At 43.8% G+C, this 23,750-nt stretch overlaps 1 protein-coding gene across 8 annotated transcripts in view; it reads right to left on the minus strand.

Annotated features, from left to right (window-relative positions):
• PHF20L1 (PHD finger protein 20 like 1) overlaps window positions 1-23,750 on the minus strand; it is a 66,190-nt gene that overhangs the window by 6,460 nt on the left and 35,980 nt on the right. For 7 of the 8 annotated variants that reach the window (XM_053660844.1, XM_053660850.1, XM_053660849.1 and 4 more), the window contains 9 exons: window positions 21,274-21,526; window positions 19,125-19,313; window positions 18,650-18,856; window positions 9,706-9,762; window positions 8,444-8,551; window positions 5,857-6,021; window positions 3,354-3,535; window positions 2,353-2,452; window positions 769-964 (listed from right to left, as the gene is read on the minus strand). In XM_053660844.1, the coding sequence (XP_053516819.1) occupies window positions 769-964; window positions 2,353-2,452; window positions 3,354-3,535; window positions 5,857-6,021; window positions 8,444-8,551; window positions 9,706-9,762; window positions 18,650-18,856; window positions 19,125-19,313; window positions 21,274-21,526 (1,457 nt within the window). The remainder of the gene's footprint in view (window positions 1-768; window positions 965-2,352; window positions 2,453-3,353; window positions 3,536-5,856; window positions 6,022-8,443; window positions 8,552-9,705; window positions 9,763-18,649; window positions 18,857-19,124; window positions 19,314-21,273; window positions 21,527-23,750) is intronic. The other variant, XM_053660848.1, reaches the window with a different exon arrangement.

Here is a 23,750-nt window from a genome sequence, read left to right on the forward strand (position 1 = left end):
CACAGCGGCCAGTGCGTGGGGACTGGACTGGAAGAGGGCAAGATGGGCACTGCAGAGGCTGGAAGAGGGACGGTGCCCGCCCCCAGGAGGAGGGCAGCCTGGGCTGAGACGCAGCTGGTGAGCGGACGGAGCCAAGCACGGACCACACACACCAGGGGCGCCTCAGGCACCAAGTCCACGTGGGGCACCAGGCTGGGGATGGAGAACAGGGATGAGCAAGTGGGCTCAAGTCAAGGAAACCTTGTGAAAACCAGAGATGCATCCTGTTTTTACACAAACATGTGTTTTTTTAATTAAGTGCTGAAAAGGAAATCGAGGACATTCTGATACGTTGTTTAGGGGTCTGGGACGAATGAAATACACTTGGTGCATTTCAGCAAAGGGATGGATCACATGATCCATCAGCAACCTTCCAGGTCAATCTTAAGGTGACTGGAAAACACGTTCCTGAGTCTGTTTCATCTCGACAGCATTCCAGAAGGAGGACACAAAACACGGGGTTCATGGCAGCAACGCTGTGACCCTGGACTAGTGCACTCGCCAAGCGCGGGGCGGGGCCCAGCATCTGCTGAGACTCCAGACACTGCTCCGCCCTTGGCCTCACGCATCTACTCTAGTGCAACCGGCCTGAAGCAACTGGTCATCAGAAAGTTATTAATCTTCCCTCTTTTTAAGTTAGAACACTTCTGCCTTCCTAGCTGCTGGCCTGGCTTGCACGGGAACCTGGACGAGGGCGGGCGGGCGGCCGGCCACACTCGCCCGACTTACTTGAGGATGCCGATCTTCAGCTGTAAGCCGTGCAGGACTTCGGTGACGCCACAGACGTCGGCCAGCAGGTGATGTGTGGAAACGATCTTTTTGGCATTTAAATGAGAATAATTCTCTTTTAAAAACGATAGCCCACACATTCTCCCGTTATTCAACCAGTCCTTATCATAGCGGTATTTTGCACTCCACCTCTGACCTGGGGAGGAAGTTGACATGAGAGTCACAAAGGAGCCACTCATCCAGGGTGCCTTTGAGCCCCCTCCTAACATTCCTTGGGAAGCAAGGCAAGTCCCATGCGAAGCCCAACTCTACAGAAGGGCAGGAGCAGCGCTGGGAGGAGACTCCCTGCCCCCCTTGAGGACAGGCTCCAGGAAGGAGTGTTGGCTGCAGACGGCACCTGCGAAAAAAGCCTTGCATGCACTGCTTTCCGTTTTTCGTGCAGCTGTCTCCTGTCCCCCCAAAAGGCTGAAAGGGCTGGGAAGAAACTAGACAGGGACAGCTGCCTCTCTCACTGACCTTTTTTTGGACTGGATGACGCAGTTCTAGGTAAGTGACAAGGGCCCCACCCCCACAGCCAAGGTCTCAGACCATCCTAGGTAGCCCTGGAGCTTCCCAGTAATTATACCCCAGTGTGATGAGCCGTTTATGTGCCTGTGTCCCCTACTGCACTCTGAGCATGAGGAGGTGTCATCAGAATCAATCGCCTTACCTGTCACCAGGTTAACAAACAGAGGCATCAGTAAATGCTGCTGTATGAACCAATGTCTCTGTTCACAGAGATCTGAGTAACGCCCCCTTCTCAATGTCACTTCATTTTTTTTTTATCCTCACCTGAGGACACGCTCACTGACTTTTTATTTTTATAGAAGAGAAGGGAGGGAGAAGGGAGAGAAATATGGCTCGGTTGCCTCCTGTACACGCCCCACCAAGGATCAGACCACAACCTAGGTCTGTGTCCTGACCAGGGATCAGGCCAAACACCTTCCACTCTGGAGGCATGAGAATGTTCACTAGGCTGCCAACTGAAACGTCTAGCTGTTTCCTGCCCCCAAGGCTGAATGAAAGCATGTCCACCGCACAGAACCCTGCTACCTGCACGGACGGCGATGGGGAGCCCAGGGGTGCGGCTGTTCCTCCCAGTCCTGCCACGCCCACGACTACCCTTGTCACAAAGTATTCAGCTCTGTGCCCCAGGTGCCTCATCAGTGACACGAAGGAACCTCAGGTGACAATCTGAGATCCCCTGGGCTCTAAACGTTGTTGGACACACAGCACCATCAGAAACTTTGTAAGACCGTGTCAGGAGTGTAAGTTCGAACCAGAGTTCCATTCAGACAGCCATGCATGAATAGGAGCACCCTAAGGGGCTGATTCTTCCTCAGGAAAAAGCCTTACCTCTGTCCTTCTAGTAAGGTAGTAACTGTTGATGGGTTTACAGGAGTGTTTTTACCCAAGTTACTAGTATGGAAAGTAAAAAGGTCACAGTGGGCAACACTCGGAAGTTCCAATGTGGAAGCAGGGCCTCCCTGGCAAGGGCAGGGCGGTGTCTGGGGCAGCAGCGCCACGGGACGCGGGGAACCTTACCGGGAGGGTCTCGGCAGACGTAGCAGGTGTACTGTTCGGGGATGCTCTCCTCCAGCAGCCCCAGGCACACGCTGTGCTGCCAGCACAGACACTCGTCACACTGTAGAGGCAGGAACCCACGGTCACTGTCCGGTCGGTCACTGCCCAGTTGCGCCACCGCGACTCCCTGTGCACACCCCTCCCCCCACCGCACTCCACACAACAAAAGCAAGTGATGCAGGAAGGTCAAGTCTATTTGGGGGAGCTTCCTCTTGCTGCACCTATTAAAATGTGCTTTGATAAATTATTTGAGTCATAAAAAAGTCATGAAACAACTTCTCTCGTTTATTTCCCACTGACTTTTTAGGCAATTACATATTTAAAAGTCTTAAAAATAGCTTAGAAAAGTGTGCAGAAATTTTCTTTAAAAAGGCAGGTTTGTAGCAAGCAGGACCTGTAACAACAATCTCTTAAATGGGTAGTTCCCTTATTTGAGAAAACTACTAAAAAGAGAGAGGATAAAGGAGATTATTATTTTTTCATTCCTATAACTAACATCTCCAAATCCTCTAAACGTCATCACAAAAATATGTGTTCTACTTCCCTTTTCCTAAAAATACTGTCTCTTACAGGGAGAGGTCGTTTGCAATGGTTCACCCTTGCAACAAAGCTTTCCTTTAATCTTCGAGAACAGCGAGGACTTTCATGTTTGCACAGCTGCCTGTTGGGCGGGACTGTATAATGTGAGTTATCAGAACAGGTCCAGACCAGAAAGAGGAGGGCCATGGTCTACCTGTCGGTGTGGGTGCCTGCCCATCAAATGAGTTCCAGTGACGGCCTTAAGCTGGACAGCCTAGCGGAGGCAGAGGTGCCCCGGTCATTACCACTGGGGCTGTGAGCCTTACGCCCAGTGAGAAGCCCCCACCCACGGCAGGGCAGCAATTCCGAAGAGTCAACAGAAGCCCGGGTGTGCTTGCCGAGTGCCTGCAACCGCCGAGTCTGCCCGCAGGACGGGGGCTTACCTGGATCATGAAGCCATTCTCCTCGTCCATTTCACAAATGCATCGCACGATTTCATTAAGTGCATCGTCTTCATCCTGAGACTCCTCGAAGTTGGTTGAATCAAAGTCCTGATTGTACTCGTCCCCACTGAGAAGCAAACTCTCCGTTGAAGAGTCATCTAGGAATTCCACGTCCGTTAGGTCTGGAAGAGACATTCGAGTCCACTCAGCGTATTTCCCCACTTCTATGGGAAGTGATTACAAGCGATTACATGTTTAGCAACCAAGGGCAAACAAACGGGAATAGGTTGTTTATCTCTAGACGAAGAAACCAATGATTTTTCAAGTTCAGGTCATTACAGTTACTTTACACCTTCACGTGTACACTGCTACAGGTAACTCAGAAAGCAGCCCCTAGTCTTGGAGTCTTCACAGGTTATAGCTAAGGTTGACACTGGGTCGGCCAAAAAGTTCATTTGATTTTTTTCTGTAAGATGGCTGTAGTAGCACTTCGTTAACTTCATTTGAAACAATTCATGTTAATTTCATCTGAAACAATTGTTAGACTGAATAGTGACAGCTGTCGTATCAATGTGCATTTAAAAATCTCACCAAAATCAAGTGAATTTTTGTGTAGCCATTTTAACATTGAATGAAACAAAATACACAATATTTTTAGCATATTATGCTTTACTTCAAGAAAGGTAAAAATGCAACTGAAATGCAAAAAAAAAGATTTGTGCAGTGTAAGGAGAAGGTGCTGTGACTGATCGAACGTGTCAAAGGCGGTTTGTGAGCTTCCGTGTTGCAGATTTCTCCCTGGACGACGTTCTGGTCGGGCAGACCTGCTGAACTTGGTGGCGATCAAACCGAGACACTGAGAACAATCAGTGCTCTACCGTGGGGTAGACAGCCCGCACACTCAAAATTTCCGAAGCACCAGTTATTGGTGAAAACGAAACATGCGTACTTTACTTTAGGAAGAAAACCACATGGACTTAGTGGCCAACCCGGTAACAATCATTTCAATCTGCACAGGTTCCAAGTGCCTGCGCACGCCACCCCTCCGGTCCTCGCGGTAAAGAGAACAGGTCTCGTTATCTGTGCCGTAACAGCACTTCACAGGGGTGAGGGGCTCGCTTGCCGGAGGTCTAACACCGGTCTTCTCCTTCCTAACAGCATCGGCGTCACCAACTACCGCTGCACTGGACGCACCCCGGCACGGTGCTGAGCACTGTACCTACGACACACCACTTGCTTGGGTGACGTGGCCAGCGGGTGACCAAGCCAACTGAACGCCAGGCCTGCCTGACGGAAGCCTCAGTTCTTAATTGTCTCCCCAGTATTCCTTAAGCTGGGATCATGAGTTCCCTTAGGAATTGAAAATATTCATTTTGACAATAATCTTTAAAAAGTTAGTAAGTATATTCTAGAAATCAGATTACATGGAGGACTACTACATACGACTTGATTTAAACGTCGGGTTTCTTTCGGGTTTGTATTTATAAATGGCAAAGGGTGGGAAGGGGGCGTGACTGTTTTCCTAATCTGACTCCTTCCTTTTTTTTTTTAAATTAAAAATCTCCAAAGTGCGGTGCGTTTATTTCAGGGTAAAGAACACGCTTTCTCCAGTGTGCAGCAGAAGTCAGTCCTGGGAGACAGCAGGCAGTGGCAGTGCGGAGGGACACGCGACCCCGCCTCCACCCGCGGGCGCTCAGAAGGAAGAGAGACAGGAAGCCGGCCCTCCAGGGTCTCCTGTCAGACCAAGGCCCCTGCCCCTGCCCTGCATCCCTGCCTCTGGTTCCTGCTCTGCTGGGGCTCTAGTCTCAAGCCGCTGCCATCAATGTCTGGACTTGGGGGAGTCTCTGCTCTCATGCTGAAAACCCTGAAAAGTAAGGGCTCAACACCACCCACTGTGAGGACTCACAGGAAAAGCTGAGAGTCCAACTGCAGGCCTCTGTCACCTCCGAGGTGGCCTTCTGCCTACGTAAGGGTGCCCAGCACCCGACTGTGCTCAAGTCACTGCTCTGACTGCATTCCCAGACCTTTGGTTATAAATGTATCTGTGAGCACAAATTCCATTTTGAATACTAAATATTTAGATAAAAAGCATTACCGTTGGAGTTAAGATCAACCTTGGTTTGAGTTTTACCTCTAACTAGCCCCAAAAGTTACTTAAATTATAATCCTCTGCTTGTTTATCTATGCAATGTGGACAAGAACGTCTACTTTAGAAGCTGGTAGTGAAGAATATGAAAACATGTAACAACACCTATGGAAAACCAGAATATGGTAGAAACCACTAGTTCCTACCATCTGTCCTATAACTAAGCACATGGCCATTTTACTTAATATAAATTAAAAAGGAACTCAATGTTCTGATGCTGACATTTCATAGTAGTTTATAAAATAACTTTTCAAATTGTATGCACTGTCCCCAGGCCCTCAATAAAGTATGATTTAGGCTCAGTTCTACACTTAAGAATCTTAACACTTGTTTTAAACGTTACATGGTTACACATACTTTCACCACTAAGATCAACTGACAGAATTGCTCTTGGGTACTGATACGTTGTATTCTTCTCCGTGAACATGCTTCGAAGAGCCAGGGAACTCCCGGAAGACCGAGTGAGTGGAGAACAGCACCTTTCCAAAAATTCTAAGGAGCTGTCTTCATAGTCTGAATAGTCTGCAATGTAAGACACATGAAGAAATATTAATAAAGTGTCAAGAGGAGTGACCATAAAGTAATCAAGAGGAGTGACCAAAAAATAGTGAAAAAGACAGTTTTAGGATTCATAAAATAAGTGTGCCACCACTTTCTCTCGTCGCCCACGAACAGCTGGGTGACTCTGCATCTGAGCAACTGGGTTTGGTGAGGACACCGGGCAAACACAGACCAGACACAGACCACTGTGCCCTATGGGCCCCACTGGGTTCTTGCTGAGCAGCTGGGAGTGAGCGATGCCTGCGTTAACCTGCAGTAGAGATTACTAGGGTAGCACACAGAATTCAGACTGCTACCCAGCTGACCTTACAACAGGGAGATTACCCTGGATTATCTGGGCGGGCCTCGTGCAATCACAAGGGTCCTGAAGCTCAGGATAGGGGCATAAGATTCAGTGCGGGAGTGATGTGAACTGAGAAGGACTTGAGTGGCCACTGAGCTGGCTTTGAATATGGCAGGAGACACATCCAAGACATGCAGCAGCCTTGAGAAGCTGGACAAGGCAAAGTGGGTTCCCCTCTAAAGCCTCCAGAAAGACATGCAGTCCAACGGACACCTTGGCTTAGCCCAGTGAGGCCCATTTTAGGCTGAGACTGGGAGAACTTTAAGGTAACACACCCGTGTGGTTATAGATGGCTGATGTGTAGTAACCTGCGACAGTGGCCACTGATGTAGCAGTCATCACCATAAAGATGACAGGAGAACCCACACTGCCTGGGGGCGCTGCGTGTGCCAAGCGTGGCTCTGAGTGCTTTAAACGTAGTAGTAACTACGTTACTACTGCACTCTGTAGTAACTAAGTGCAGTAACTCTTTCAGTCCTCACCACCAACCAAGAAGGGAGCTACAACAGCTGGAGCTCCCTTCCAAATGAAAGAAGAAGGAAAGACTAAATAAATTGCCCCCCAAAACACAGCTATCAATAGCAAAGACAACATTCAAACGCAGCCTGACTACAGAAGCCTTATTCTTAACCAAAAAAAGTGACCGGTGGCCTTCAACATTTAGAGCGCACCAAACCGGAGGGCTCGTCCGAGTGGACTCCTGGGCTCCACACCCTCCCGCAGGTCAGGAGTGGGGGTGCTCTCAGAGGATGCTGATGCTGTCAGAGCAACCTGCGGGCGGCCACACCAGTCCGCCTCCCTCGGCCTCACAGTGACCCTCAGACCGCCCCACAGCGCGGTGTTCGGGCGCAGACTCTGAGCGGGCACTCAGGTCGGCCGGGTACTGCGCTAAGTACTTGCCCACGATTACCTTACTGGATGTCAGCAACAAACCTACGAGGGAGAAACCAAGTAGAAACTGTCACTGCCACTCAGAAGTGAGAGAACTGAGGTTGCAGAGTCTGAGTAACGTGTCCAAAGTCACCCAACTACGAAGTGCTGCAACAGGATCTGAACTCGCACGGCCCACTTTCAATGCTGCCTTGATAGTTTTGCTCCCCATTTTTTCTATACTTTTATGTTTAACATTCCTCTGTCCTCTCTATCCTTATATTTAGATTTGCCTCTTAAAAATAACATGTAAGTGGATTTTAAAAAACCTATTATAATGTCTCTCATATAATTATCATTGCTGATCTATTCAGATTGTTTTCAAATTATTTTGTGATTTCTATTATTCTTTTCTGTTTTTCTCTTATTGTCTTCTTTTGGATTTTTTTCATTACATCCCGCCCTTGGAAATTTTACCCTATGTCTCTATTCTTTCAGTGTTCATGTCAGAAATTCTAAAACACAGATTTATTTAACAGTAAATCTCTTTTACTCTCCCCAAACAATAAAAACACTGCTATCTCAATTTATAAGCTGTTATTATGGTTACACAGCTCTGTTCTCTACCCTTTGCGCTTGTCTTCCCCACACAGGACGTATGCGCATAACTGACGTTTAGATGCATCCGCAGACTCCTATTCTTTGCTCATTGTTTCTTCTGGCTTCACAACCTTCCTCTGTCATCATGTTCCTTATGCCTTTCAAGTACATGTGCAGAGTACCCTTTAGAGATATATTATCCAATTGGCTATCACTTCATTTTCTCAAGTTTTTCTGAAAGCTGATTCAAGGCACCACAAAATTCTAGGTAAGAATAACCCCTCCAGTCTGCTGATGGTGCTCGGGCAGGGTACCGAGTCCGCCATCAATGGGAAAGAAAGTCTCCAGTTGTCGCAAAGATGCATTTACAGACGGCTCGACTTACAGGTCTAGTAAAACACGGCCCCATATTTTCAAAATTAGCGAGACAAAGGAAAGCTACAGGAACTTCTCAGGGATTCCCATCAACGTGGGGTCTCATCCTACCTCCACTTTGTTAAAAGATGAGAGGAGAGTTGAAAAAATGTTACAATTTTTAACAAATGGGAATCACCATTTTAACACACTTACCATACTGCTTAGATTTCTTTTTCTTCTTCTTCTTCTTTTTCTGTTTTGGTTTGTAGTGATCTTTGTCTTTCTTCTCTCTTCTTTCTTTATCCTTTTCTTTTCTCTTACCTAAGTGACAAAAACCAGTCAGTCAACCGTGTGGCTGACCCCGAGTCTCTCCTCTGTGGTCAACCTAAAAGCAGCATTTACGTTCTAATCAGCTATTCCAGTCACCTGCCCAGAGCTGATGGGCTCAATTAAACTGTTCCTGTCATGAGTCTGGAACTCCTGCTTAGCTTATTGGACTATAAGAGGGGATCTTCATTAGCAGTGCTGAGAAATCCCAACTCCTGACACCTTGAAGTTAACACAGGCAGTAGTTAAAATCTTTAAATGAGTAATATAACTCAGCTTCCTGGTATGGCAAGAAATAAGCTCCACAGTTTAAGACCTGTCTGAGGAGACTCAGCATTTCTACATTTAACTTAATAAAAATATGAGATTAAAAAAATCTTGATCTTTTTTTCTTTGGGTAAATAAAAGAGATCAAACCAATACATAAATTCAGTCTTTCAATACTTTCCCAGTGTGTACAAGAATGAAGACTAAAAACACGAAGAAAACGCTTATTTCATTAAATGTATTCTTTCCAAAATTTTAGAATATTCCCTTTTTCAAGTTATAATGTACTTTAAAGAAAATAAATGGATGTTATAAAGTAGTGTCCTAGAATACTTTATTTTAAATTAGGTCATCACATACATTCACTGGGTCCCAACTCAGAACGAGTTGGCCTACAGTTTAGCAGCCATATTTAATCCCCTCTCAATGACCCAGGCTCCAGTCAGCTGATCTGTAGGATAATTAAGACTATCATCCATTATTACAAAATGATTAGGCATCAGAGCACAGAAACTAGGAAAAACAGCAGAAAACTTAGTCGCTTTTTTATACGGTAGGTTAAAGAAGATAGTCTGAAAAAAACCCTTTTCATTTGTCACCCATTCTCACAGTCTCAACAATAGTAAATGGCAGCTTATTTTCAAACAGCCACCATTTTAAAGACGTTTAAAGACACACAGCTCTCAGAGAAAGCCTGAAACTCCACGACAAAAATGCAAATGACACTCTAAGGTGCGCGTTCCAGGAACCAGGGGTCTGAGGGCGGTGAAGCCACCGCCGCCCCTCCCGGGGAGCCACCAGGTAAAAAGTAAGGGGCAGACTGAGTCCTCCCACCAGCAAGCCATCCACCGTTTGTGCTTAACATTACTTTCTGTTCATACCAAATGCTGTTGAGCTTTTTTCTTCCAATTTCACTTTTTTTTCTGTTTTCGATATTCCTGCAGGTTTAGGGGAAAATATGTAAGTTTAGTCAGAAGGGGTTAAAGGCAGGAACCATGTTTTGCATTACGATCGATCACGAAACTCTACAGAAGACCTCCTCCCAAGGTCTCCTTTATTTTACTGCCTGAACTAGTAACAAAGACATGCGATTTCTGACTTCAAACACCGGTAAGTGGACGGTGATTTCTGTCCCTCGGACTGACAGCCAGAGCAAGCTCCACCCTCTCTTAGCTGTGCAGCCTTGAGACATTCTTGAAACCTCTGAGCACCCGCTCCCTTATCTGCCACACAGGAACGAGCTACCTGCCTGCGTTGTTGCCAGAACTCTGTGTCCAAGTCTGAACATTTACGTGCTTTTCCCATTTCTCTTTGTGGTGGGGCAGTAATTTGAGATGACAGCATTTCTGGAATGAATACAGGCCTGCACATAAAAGGAAGCCTTAGGCAGCCTGTTCTCGGCAGCCAGTGAGGGTCTCCTGGGCACCAGAGCAGTGGCCAACCCTGAGACGCCCACCCACACCGGGCACAGGTCTGAGCAACACCTCTGCGTCTGCGACAGCCCTGACCCACAGGCTGCTGGGCCGCGCACCGGAAGTGCTACACCTCCCCGTCCAGTCCACTGGCCTGTGACTACCTGGGAAAACTGAAGTGACATTGAACCTCTGTTGCCTAAAACAAACGTGCACCTTTGAACGCCATCGTGAATACGGTGTCACATGATAATGCGCGCCAAACTAGAAATATTTTACAGATTTCTGGTCTTTATCTAAATGTAAAATACAAAGGCTTATTTACACATGAAAATATTCAACCTTAATGGATATTACTATCTGATTGTCCAAAATACATTTTTAAAGCAAGAGTGCCCTCAGTAATAACCATGCAGCTGACACGGACACATTTAACGAATCTTCTCAACTCGTACTCAGCTATTCCCAATGCTAGTATCTTACTTGTGTCTGCGATTAGTGTAAGAAAAATACTGTAACACATCTTAAATACAACTTCAGTCCACTAAATGACACTTTAACATCACCACTTACGAGTTCTTCAATTTTTAGGTCATTTCAACATAGTACCAAAAAAACTAGCATTTTACGATCTGTAAATACTTTATATAACTTAACTCAGCCCTGGCTGGTGTAGCTCAGTGGATTGAGCGAGGGCCTGTGAACCAGACAATCGATTCCCAGTCAGGGCACATGCCTGGGTTGCAGGCTGGTTCCCTGCAGGCCAGTTCCCAGCAGGGGATGCACGAGAGGCAACCATACATTGATGTTTCTCTCCCTCTCTCCTTCCCTTCCCCTCTAAAGATAAATAAATAAAATCTAAAAAAAAAAATTTAACTTAAATACAATAGAAGTGTTAAAATGCCTTTCATCTTGAATTAAGTTATTAACTTCTAGTAAGTTTTACATTAAGTAGGAATGCAGATAGTCTCTGTAACAGACCAGGACGTCAAAGAGAAACACAAGTAAACCTGTGCAGCAGGACTGTTGGCCAGACACGTCACTTCCTTTACTGGTGTTTACTGACTGCTAATACGTGTACCATGAACATTCTACAACTCTGAGGCAATTTCCATAAATAGGAGAAGGCACTTACAATGCAAGCCATAAGAACTGGGCTTTCTTTTATTTTCTTTTAAGATTTTTTAAAATTTATTTTTACAGAGGAAAAAGGAAGGAGGAAGAGAAGGAGAGAAACATCAGTGTGTACCTGCCTGGAACCCAGCATGTGCCCTGAGTGGGAATTGAACATGCCACCCTTTGGTTCACAGGCCAGCACTCGGTCCACTGAGCCACACCAGCCAGGGCTGAACTGGGCTTTCTAAACCCCAGTGATATATTCGGAGGCTGATGGCAGTGATGAGTGCAGGATAGGCCTCTAACTCCCTGAAGCTCCGCCTCCCCAGGGAGAAAGGTGGAGCAAGGCGGGGCCGCCTGGGGCGATTCTGATGAGGGGGCTGCCGCAGTGCAGGGCCTCCAGGGACCGCAGGTGTGGACTCCCTCCAGAGCTTGGAAGACCCACGCGGTGGTCACGGACCACTGCGGGAACGCAGGTCAGCACTGCAGAACAGACACAGCCATTCCCAGGGTGCTCTCACTCTGGACCTGGTTTGCCCAACCTTTTTATTTCTTGATAAAATTTCAGAAGCAAAATTGGGGGACTGAGTGACAAAGGGTTGTCAGCCCTGTACACAAATAAGGACCTTCAAAGAAATATTCACATATGCAACAATGGCAGGACTTTAACACTCATGCCCAAATACAAAAACAAAAGAGACCCATTCAAAACAAACTTACTTTTATGAGAGGTTCACTACATTGCCCTCATTTCACCACGTGGCAGATTGAGGAACCAAAGTACTAACTACTTCATAGGAGAGTGATTTTTAAACTAAATTGTATCAACAAAACATTTTTTTCGAAGAAAATGTTACGCAACATCCAATACATCACACACACACACACACTAAACAGACTGAAAAAGCAGGAGCTACTCGGTCCGAGTGAGAGGCGCAGACCCCGGGCCGCCCGCTTGCACTTGATGTAAAGCCCGGTAATGCAGCAGTGTCTCGGCCCCCTCCTGTGTGCCACCCCCGGACCCTCTGGGTCACAATAGGGACATCCCTGAGACTCCATGGAAACCCCAGGCTCTGCACACGGCAAACGTTTGGTGTGGGGGTGGATTACAGAGCCTCCGACCCAAGTTTTGTTTTGTTTGGTACAATTCTGCGGGGAAAAACTGAGAAACGCTTCAACACAAAAAGGGTTTAGAAAGCAGTGCCAAGTGCATGTGCGACGTCAGACGGAAAGCCTTCGGCTCGGCCCCCGGCAGTTCACAGGTCAGAGCCCCTGGGGTTCCCGGCTTGCCCTCCACACTTGAGCTTCCCTCTCTTTTAAACTCCTCCGAGAGCTTCCGGTAATTCGGTGTTTGTCATGCATACACTCAGTAGAAAAATAAGACGAGGGAACAGTCCCGTGCAATAACAGGATTCCGTGTCAACACTAATAGTAACAGAACTGAGACCGTCTCCTGACCTAAAACTGGTCGGCTCCGTTAGATAAAGCACTGATAGTAAAGTGAACATAAAGTCGGCGGTTTTTATGAGGATACCAATGGCGCAATGGCGATGCGGGCAGCAATTCTTCACCTTGGTCAGTCACAACGTGGTATGCAGTGCAAGGTCATTATCCCTACTGGAAAAACAACTAAAAGCAAATCTCACCCTCTTAAGAGGTGTATGTAATTGGGTAATTTGCATAACCTCATCAATCCTTTACCGTGACAGCTGAATTCAGCAGTGCGCACATACCCCTCACATTTAAAAAAAAGTAATAATCATCCAACTCTGTTAAACTATTTCACAGGTAATTACTAACATCCTCCTAGTTGTAAAACATTAGAGTTTCAATTTCATGAACATAACCCACAAAATATCTTTGACACAAGTTCTAGTAAATAATAACTAATGTTTTGTACAAAAGTTTTAAAAGTCAACAGTAACAAAATTCACTTTTATCATGAAGGTGGAAACCCAAGCTACCACACAAGCAAACACATTTAGAAAAACAGCAGCGGCAGCAAACAGGACACCTGAGGCTCTGACTCTGCACGGAAGCCAAGGTGGGAGCAAAGGGAGGCCGGACAAAGCCTGCAGACCAGCTCGGAGACAGGAGATGAAAATGAGGGCCAGGGCGGTGGTGTGGCGAAAACGGAGACCAATGTACTTGAACAACAACAAAAAAACGTGGGGAAAAAAGAACTTGGAGAGGATCTCACAGACTTGTGAGTTTAAGAAACCCATCCAGGCCGAATGCCTAGAGAGCAGAGGTCACTCAGCTCAGTGGAAAGGAAAGTCACAGAGGGGCACCCACTACGCCAGCCACTTGGGCAGACTTCGCGGACTGGAGAGTGGACGTTGTCTGACGGGCTGGGGCTAGACAGAACTTGCCCCTTGTTCAGACCTTGAATTTGGTGGGAGGTAGGGGTGGGAAGACTGTGGGGGAGACTGGAGAGAGAGGATTACTAAACAGTGTTTCTGCTAAGATATTTAAAAGTCCAGACAGTTTAAGGATGAGTAAAATTATGCCGAGTCAGGGTGATGGTGGACTTACTCTCAGCCATCTCTGCGGCCCTGAGTGCCACTATCAGGGCTAAACTCTACCCTTTTGCACTTGAAGGGCCAGGAAGTGATAAGGAAAATGAGGAGGGAGAGAGGACAATGGGAAAGGAAAGGTGACAGTAATCACTGGGGCCACACTTTGGAGCCTGCTCAGGAGAGTGGCAAGGCCTGGGGTCACACACGCCGTGGGCAGGCGCCCCGTGGTCCCAGGACTGTCTGCACTAGGCCGAGCAACGCTCCCTTTGTGGCTGCAGTGTCCTCTCTGGCATGGAAGCCCCATGAGGACAGGGACTCAGCCTTATTCACTGTAATGTCCCTAGGGCCTCGCAGAGCACCTGGCAACACATAGTTCCTAAAAAAAAAAACACAACACCAGAAGACACCGAGAGAGGAAATCATGCTCATCACTGGGGCTTCAACACAAGTCACGCAGGTTCACAAGGTTGTCAATCAAAAGGAGTTCAATTAGAATATGACCTGAATTCTATTACTTCCATCAAAAAATAAAAATTGAAAGGAGTAACAGAAATGGATTGAGTTCCTCCCACCCTGCGCTCAAACACTGTGACTAAGTTCAACCCTCTAAAAAATGAACTTTCAATTAATTAACACTTAAAACCACGAATTTCCTTGATTTCAACAATTAAACTGCCAGCCATCATCATGCCTACATGACCCTGACTCTATAAATTCATATTATAAACCTACGCTCCTCTCTTTCACTTTTCTAGAAAACTGTCATACTGCTGTGACTTTCTCGAATGATTACTTTCATACTTGCAAAGCGTTATCATGCCTTTCCTCTACCCTAGTACATTTTAACCATTAGAGAAATAAGAACCACATTCCAATGGTAATTAGCCATTATTTCTGTAAACATGCAAGACTCTGGAAAAACCACTAAGTTAATACTCCGATTAGAAGCAGAACCATCTAAAGAGGTATGCCAGCGCGTGGTCGCTACTTTGACATTTTAGGATACAGAAGCTGGCTAACATCACCCTTCAGTTATGACACAGCCACTGATAAGGGTATTTCAGTCTTGTCACTAGTGTTTACATGTGTCAAGAAAATAAAGGTATTTCCAAATGCACAACTAAAAATAATCTCCCCAATGAACACAGTGCATTCTAACTTTAACACCTTTCTCATAGACCCAGTACGGCAACAAATTCCAGATTGGGGAAGAACACTAGGAGACCTTCACCAGGAAAAAATACCTCCAAGGGTCATCGTGGTAATTCCAAAATCTTGTGGGAAAAGGGGAAAGCAAAATGAACTAACCTAGCATAGGAGGAGCTTAGAAAAAGAGTCAAAAGAAAGTGGATCAGATTTAGAAAATGACACGTAATGCTTCAATACCTATAAATCGTCAGATATGGGTACCGATTTTTTAAAAATAAACTATGGTAACACTACCAATCATTAACAGTATGGAATTGTAGAAAACTATATATTTAAGATTAGTTAATTTTTACTTTGAAAAAAGGAGTAAGAATGTGAAGACAGTAATTTAAAAAGTGATATTTATTTTAATATATACCACCACCAGAAAAAAAGCGAGTTCTATTTTATGCTTCATCCAAGAAGTTGATAAAGTGATTTCAGGGAAGATGCTATTAAAAGCAATTATCGTCAATATTCTTGGTTGCAAATCTTACTTTTTCTCAATTTCAATCTAGACTTCCTTCACCCATCTAATATCAAGTTAGTAATTTACTAGAGAAACATTTGAAATTAGTGTTTGCCTTCTTTTTATTATATGAACTCTCTAGTTGAGGTTAAAATTCAATAAAATTTCTAAATAAAACAATGTAACCTTGTGAAGGAAATATAAATTAATATTCTATTAGATTGAAATATCAACTTGATAAAATACCCTGAATGGTTTCAGATTACAATATCATAAAATCATCCCCAAAATGTGCTGAGCATGGCTGATTTTACATAAGACTCCCAAAATAACACTCTAACAAATTACACTTAATTTTGAGATTCTGCCCCCAAACATGGGATTATATTAATGATGCAGGTATACAATTAAATTTAAGGTGTTTCTTAAGTATTAAATCCTATTAAAATCCTTAAACCTAATTACTGATCCCATTAAGTATTTTCTGGCTTCAAAACCAAAAACTTCCGTGATTATATTTAGCTTTAATTCCTATTTCGTAAGAACAGGATGTGACAAGGGAGCAGGGAGGGGACTTCCGGTCGTGATGGCGGATAGGAGAAATGCTCCCCTAACCTCCCCACAAAACCACAGCAAAATGACGACAGAGTTACAGAGCCAGCACCTTCGAGGATGACCCTGAAGCTGAACAGAAGTCGCGTGACGCGGACCGACAGCAGCAGCCACGCGGAGACGGTAGGTGGGGCGCAAACTCGGAAGGTGCAGCTTCCAGGCCCGCACCGCGCACCGCGTAGAGAAGGAGGAGGAGGAGTGTGCGGCCTGCGGAAGCTCCCGCCTAGGGGCCGGGGTTCCCGGGGCCACACCTCGCTCCCCGGGGCTCACACCAGGCTCCCCCGGGCCCATACCAGGCTCCCCACGCTGGTAAGTCCCCACCTGAGCCGCTGGAAGAATCGGCGGGGTCTCCATCCAGGACGAGACCTGGGCTGCGGGAGTCCCAGCTGTTGCTCCCAGAGGGCCCACGCTGGGCTTACTGGCCGAAAAGACGCACCCAGCGTGGGCTCCAGTGCCGGAGAGCGGCTAGGAAAGCGTCCAGGACACACGGGTAAGGACGGAACTTTCTGGCTTCAAGGCCGAGCAGGTTTTCTCCGCCATTTTGTTCCCTCGCTGAACGCCCCCCCCCAAATTCAGCTGTCAGGCTCAGGGGTCCAAATCAATGAGTCTCCATCGAACTCACCGCACCCCACCCAACTCGTGCAGAGGCGGGAACCCCTTTCAGGGGCTGACACAAACAAGTGGTGGCTTCGGCCCATGCTGTGGGCTCCTGTAACCCTCTTGAAGGCCCACAGACCCCGAACAAACAGCAGCAGGCCTCAGTGTGCCCCGTTCTTCTTGCTAACCGGCCTCAAGCCGGACCCTGGTAGCCACTGGGTTCACAGCCCAGCCTCTCCCAGGCACCTCTAAGCCCCGAGCAGGCAGCTTCTGACCTGAGATCGCTTGGTAGCTCCCACCAGATGGCCTTGACTGAGCAGGGGCAGCAGCTGACCTGGGCCTACACCAGAACCCCACCCAAGAATCAACACAGCCAGTTTCCGGCTTCAGAACACCACCCATTTAGTCCCACAAAGGACACGCCCAAAGGATGGCCTCAGCATGCACCAGAGTCCTGCTAACGTAGAGATGCGTCATGGACTCAGCGACCACCGCCCCTACACACACCAGCTCAGCTACAGTCACGGGTAGTCCTCACAGTCAGACTGAGGGTCCAGCCCATTCACTGACGAGCCATAGCAATCAAGGCTCAATACAACAGGAGGGTACACGAAACCCACACCAGGAGCACCCAGCACAGGTGACCAGGGAGTCTGCACCACTGAACCCAGAGGCCCATATAAAATACATCATAATTAGCCCTAGTTGGTGTAGCTCAGTGGATTGAGCACTGGGCTGCAGGCCAGTTCCCAGGAGGGGACACATGAGAGGCAACCATACACTGATATTTCTGTCCCTCTCTCCTTCCCTTCCCCTCTAAAGATAAATAAATAAAATCTAAGCAGAACAAAACCCCAAAACCATAATTAAAATGCTAAAGGTTAAAGACAAAGCCACAAGAGAAAAGCAGTTGGTTATATAGAAGGAAGGTCTCATGAGACTGTCAGCTGATTCAACAAAAACTTCACAGGTAGAAGGGATTGGCAATAAATATTCAAAGTGATGACAAGCAAGGACCTATAACCAAAATTACTCTATTCAGCAAAGCTGTATTTTAGAGCTTAAGGAAAAAAATGTTTCCCTGACAAGAAAAAGTTAATGAAATTCATTACCACCAAACCAGTATTATATAGGATTTATTTAAGAAGAAAAAAATTAAAGATACTAAGTTGAAAAAAACCACATACCTATCAGTAATTATTCGAAATATAAGTGGACGAAATCAAAAGACACTGACTGGGTGGCTGAATGGACACAAAATCCAGACCCAGTGTTCACTGGTAAACAACTATAATAAAGAAGATGCGGTGTGCAGGTAAAAAATAGTCTTACTACATGCAACAACATGAATTGACCTAACAGTATTAAGCTAAGTAAAGTAAATCAGCGAAAGACAAATACCATATGATTTCACTTATATGTGGAAATCTGAAAACAAAAGTGGAGGGACTGAGAAGCACAGGCTGGCAGTCACAAAACAGCCATGTGACGTGAAGTGCCCTGCAGGGAACACAGTCTAGCAGCACAGTGGTAACTGCGCGGTGCCAGGTGAGCGCTGGGCTTGTCGGGGGCCACGTCAGCAGTAACTGTAAATGTCTAACCAGTATTCTGTACACCTGAAACTAATACAATGTTGAATGTCAACTGTTATTAAAATTCTTTTTTAACTTAAAAAATTAGAGAAAGACAGAGAGAGGAAGAATCAGATTAAAGTGAAAAGAGATGTGTCCAGGGCATGTGATAGCAAATGATGGCACCATCGAGCTGTACACAGAGAAGCCCTAGCTCCCACAGATGTTACATAAAAGGATTTCTGAAGAGCAAGTACATATTAAAATAACATAGTTATACATCAGAATGTTCGCAGCCTATAAATGCAAGCCCAGCTACTGGTAAGATCCAGCTTGTTTACCTGATGCTGCTGGCGCGGCCCTTCCGTCAGCTACTGCTTTGGAGGAAGGGTTTGCAAGCGGCTGCTTGTCTTCCTTTTCTGCCCTGGGACACTCATTACGGGGAGAGGGAGCTGGGGCTGGCGGTGCTGTAACTTCCAAACCACGACTTAAGTCAAGAGGGAGACAGGGTCTCAGCTTCTCAAGTGACAAATGTGCAACGTCAGGCACTACACAAAATAAAGAATGTAATGTAACATTAACATAGATAAACCAGCACAGTTAATATCCATGTGGATTTAAATGTTATATAAGTTAAACTGTGCCTGGCACAAAGAAGCAGTCAATAACTACTTATAGAACAAATAAGTGCTTTTAAGTCTAAAAGATGTAAGATGGAAAAAGCAGAAATTTCTTAATATTTTAATATTCTTTGTCTCTTAGTATCTTCTTTATCCTCCCTTATGTGTGGTCCCATAGGAAATCAATATACATTACCCTCTGGTACTGGAGACTCGTGCTGACTGTGAGAACTGATGGAGACCACTTTCCCATCAGTGGCTGCACAGGGAGGAGGGGCCTTTGCTACAGAACCGTCAGGCACAGGCAAGGTGGCTAAACGCTGAGATCGTCTTCTCCTCTCACTGTGCTTGAAAGGTCTAGGGGGGTTCACAGGCTGTGGAGGACCTAGAAAAAGATCTTCAATGTTCACGAAGCAGACACATTCTGGGATCATCTTATAATATTTAAGAAGATAAATGGGAAAAAATGATTTAAATACTACCCTCTGAATTTGTAAGGTATCCACAAGGAATGGCATGTTCCAAAAGTAATTAAAGGCAAAAACTGTGCCCTCATTCACAAAAAGTTAATCAAAAGTTCTAAAATCAAAGCCTACTAGAATCAAAGGAAAATATCATGGAACATTCATCTCAGGAAGTTTCCCCAGGTGACACTACAGTTACTTCTCTAACTGCGGATTGTTGTGTTAGTTGCCATTTTTCCTTTGGGAAAATAGTCTCTGCATAGCCAAAGATTGAAATACATACAAATATAGTTCCTTTTGCTACATCACAAATATAGAAATTCTAAGGGGACAAAAAGGTAGGGGCACAGGTGACAAAAATCTGTGACATGCATTGCAGACTTAGTGCTTTACTTGCTGAAGTAACACAGGTGTAAATAGTTTTATCCCACCCCCATTCCCCCAAATAGACTTTTAGAAGCACATGTTTGGGGCCTGATTCATTAAAAAAAAAAAAATTGAACACAACTTTAAGTAGCTCTTATGGGCGAGTGATCAGGATTTTAGAAGAGAATGACACTGTTCTTGGTGAATCATTTAAGCATTTTCTAGGTATGCAACACAAAGTATGAAAATCCCTGTTTTGTTTTTTAATTCATTGGTTTTCTTCTTGCTGTGTGGCATGTAAGTGTTTGATTATTTAGAATGGGCAGGATTACATAAGTCCAATATAGTCATATTAACTTAGAAGAGGAGTATTTATAGTAATTTTACAAAAATCAAAATTCAAAAACATGGTGATAAGTGTAAATAATAAAAGAATAAAACTGCTCCAATATTGTGGTTATAATAACAAAATACAAAATGATTTCAAAATAATGTCATGTGACATTGTTGTGACTCCTGACATCATTTCATAGTAAATGCCACGAGGAAACATTTGAGTTTTTCGGTTCCCATCCTTCCATCCATTTATTAAAAAGAAAACCAAAACAAAAAAGTATCAAAACCTAATCAAAAATTAATAAATATGGCTTAGTAGAAAATATGGCAACTGAATGGAAGAGGAGATTAATACACTTGACTGAAAAAAGGCTTCTTGATACCCACATTTTAGTTTTGTGGAAGGTGTGCTGCCGCCAGATTTGTAGGGAAATGTCATATTTATTACTGATCAGGGTACTGATTCATGTTGTATAAATAGCCAAAGAAAAGTGGCTTTTACCAAGTGATTTGACAGGTTCACTCTCGTATTTTTCTAATTGAAGAGCACTGAACTAGTGTGAGGAACAGAGCCAATAAAAATCTTGTCATATATATCTAAACCCATGTGGAAAGGCTGTTTTTAAAAAGGCTAAATTAACTCTTGAACAATTAGTGTTACTGAAACTGTAAAATCTTTAAAAACATTATCAAGGAATCATTCTTCTGCTTTCACTAATTAATAAGCTTAACTGAATTCTGCATTCTAAATTCCAGAATATGAATGAGTAAAAGGAGCTGCAGAGAGAAATAAGAAAGTAGAACAGTAAGTACATCTATCCAGACCAGTCTTAGGACTTGAGGGGAAATATCCATAACAGGTTATATATATATGTAATTTTTTGTAATGAATCAGGCCTCTTACTGTGCTTGGATTCTTAGTTGAGGAGAATCAAGCTGCAGAGGAACCTGCGGTGTTCAGTAAGGTCTCTCAACCAGCAGGTCTCTGCACAGTTCATCACTCAGAAAGGTGTATGATTTCCGCCCCTGGAACAGTTGGCAAGCCCTCCCTATCACAGCCACTTAAGTTTGAATTCTTAAAAAGCAACTTCATAAAAATACAATATAACTACGATCAAACTGTTTCTCAAAAATGTATCTTATAGGATAAGTAACTATTTTTTAAAAATCTGTGCTCACTAGTTTTATTTATCACTGAAGAAGAAAGCTGGGACACAAGCGTCAAATCCTCGACTTGTATTAACTCTGGGGGAAGTGGTGATTTAGGGGGCTTTATACACCCGGAAGGATGTCCAGATTCATGTTTGCATTTCTTGCTGCGAGCCTTCCCTGAAGACAAAGTTGAGGATAACAGTGCAGGTTTCTGAGTGTTGGCAGAACTGCTAATGTCAGCTTCATTTTTTTTCTGACTTTGAGGTTTAGGTGAAATCGCCTGAATAAATAATAAAAAATTGATATTTTTATTTTGGTTTCTTCATTTTTGTTCTTGTATTCTATTTTGATTGTTAAGCAACTTTAGTATCCAAAAACATTGTTAAGCAACATATAACATTTCTATTACAAATGAAAAACCAAAAAGAACCCCACAAATTATTAACTCAAAGTTGGAGAGGCTGTCTTTAAAGGGATGCTGCCAACTGTGTCCCAGTTTGGCTTTTGAAAATGCATTATTAATAACATCCTCAGAATATAAAATGTTATCTTACTGAACATTTTTTTAGTATTAAATTGAAGTACATCTCTTTTGAAGCCATAACTACCAATGACATTAATAATAATTAGGTAAATAAACAGCATTTTCATGTTTTTGAGCATTAGGAAAATACATTTAAACCTTTGACTTCAGATGTTTTCTTATAAAATAATCTCCTTTATCAAGCTGAATGCAGACGTTTAAGTAGACAGTTCCCCTTTAAAGAAAGATCTTAACAGGAAAACAATGATCAAATTAATGAAACATTATCTTTAACTCATTTTAGTGCTGAAAGCTAGAGTTTCAGAAGCATAATGCATCATGAAATCAAGCCACCAGCAGTTCAGAGTTAAAAGACTAGGAAAACAATACAAAACAAGCAACAACAACAAAAAAACCAAGGAGAAAAACCAAGTGTAAGTTAAAAACATTGGATTTAAAAACAAAATACGTCGCATTCTTAGATGAGAATTTTTACCTTCTTCTTGCCAACTGATACTTTTAAAAAAAAATTAGAACTTTGTCAGTTCTTTATTTGGCAATAAAATTTCCTACATGTGTAAAAATGTATGTGAACGTGTCTAAAGACAACAGAAAATGGCCACATTGGATGGATTTGTAATCTGTGGTGTTAGAATGCCTATACTGTATCTTTTTCTGATACAAGAATATAAGATGCACTTTTTTGTTTTATATCTACACTAGATAGGCCTCTATGAAGAATCACAGTGCTAGCACTCTGCACAACATACTTGTCCCTAAGAAACCTTTTGACTCCCATGGCTTTTGTGAGGGATGACAGTCGGGCCTGCCACCTGCAGCCCTCTAGTACATGAAAGACCACTGCTGGGGACCAAACAGCATTCTTTTCCTACTAACGTTCAGGGCATGCAAATTTGGAGAGAAAATACCAACAGTGTCTATTTGGAATTAACAGCGGGGTAGCTCTGAGTGCTCCACAGTTAGTATTTTGGACGTACCACGTAAAAGGGCCAGTGTCAGGTGTCCCATTTATTTGTCATCATTTCTATCTCTGAATTTACTCATCACACACACACACGTGTTCAAGTGCAGACTAATCATTTGAAAAGCACTCCATAAATGGAAAGGACTCCTAAGCTTATCATAAAAGGTGTTGCCAGAAAAGTAATTAGAGCCATTACTTGTAAAGAAACAATTTTATTGTTCATCTTCACATATGTGAGAGACATCACTACAGCATCCATTACTCTTGAGTTACAAAGTTATAAAACAAGATTTTAAAACTTAAATTAATATCTTGATAAGGTGCTTAACTTCTAAACAAGGACAAATTAACATTTTAAAAAACTTAATGAATTATGCATCTAATGCAGGTTTTATCCAAAAGTAAACATAACATAACAATTCCCTAATACAATTAAGTAACTTATAATTAATAATCTGAGAATCGGGGTTCAAGACCACAGAGTCTGAATGTTTTTAATGTAAATAAAATAAATCCATTATTAGCACAGTAAATTTTGGCTGTAGGCCTGTCAGAAGTCTATGTCATGAGTGACATTATTTTTACTCATTAGGACAACAGAGGTTAGTGACAATCAACACCTTTCCTTTGAGTCACTGTTGATACCAGTTAAGATGTTAAGAGTTTTAAAACTCGGCTTTTTAACTCTGAAGCAGAGCAAACAGCATAAAAATTAAGAATTTGGTTTCAAACCATTTTCACATTGAAATCAACTTAAATGACAAGAGATGAGGAACAGCATTATGTTCCTTAAAAATCTTGAAACAATTTACATTTTCATTAATGATTATTGGTCTCTTTGTTACAAAACTGGCAAGGACTCTCAAAAATTTTTTAAGTTATGCAAACCGAAACAGCCGAGTTACTCAATTTTTCTTTTCTTTTTAAACTCAGTTTCAAATTCACGTCTGTTCTTCTCTCTGAAATTGGCGCTGCCCTCTACACTAACCTCCACGT

The sequence above is a fragment of the Artibeus jamaicensis genome, unplaced genomic scaffold, assembly GCF_021234435.1.
Source record: "Artibeus jamaicensis isolate MK-2021 breed Jamaican fruit bat unplaced genomic scaffold, CSHL_Jam_final scaffold_916, whole genome shotgun sequence".
NCBI classification, from domain to species: Eukaryota; Metazoa; Chordata; class Mammalia; order Chiroptera; family Phyllostomidae; genus Artibeus; species Artibeus jamaicensis.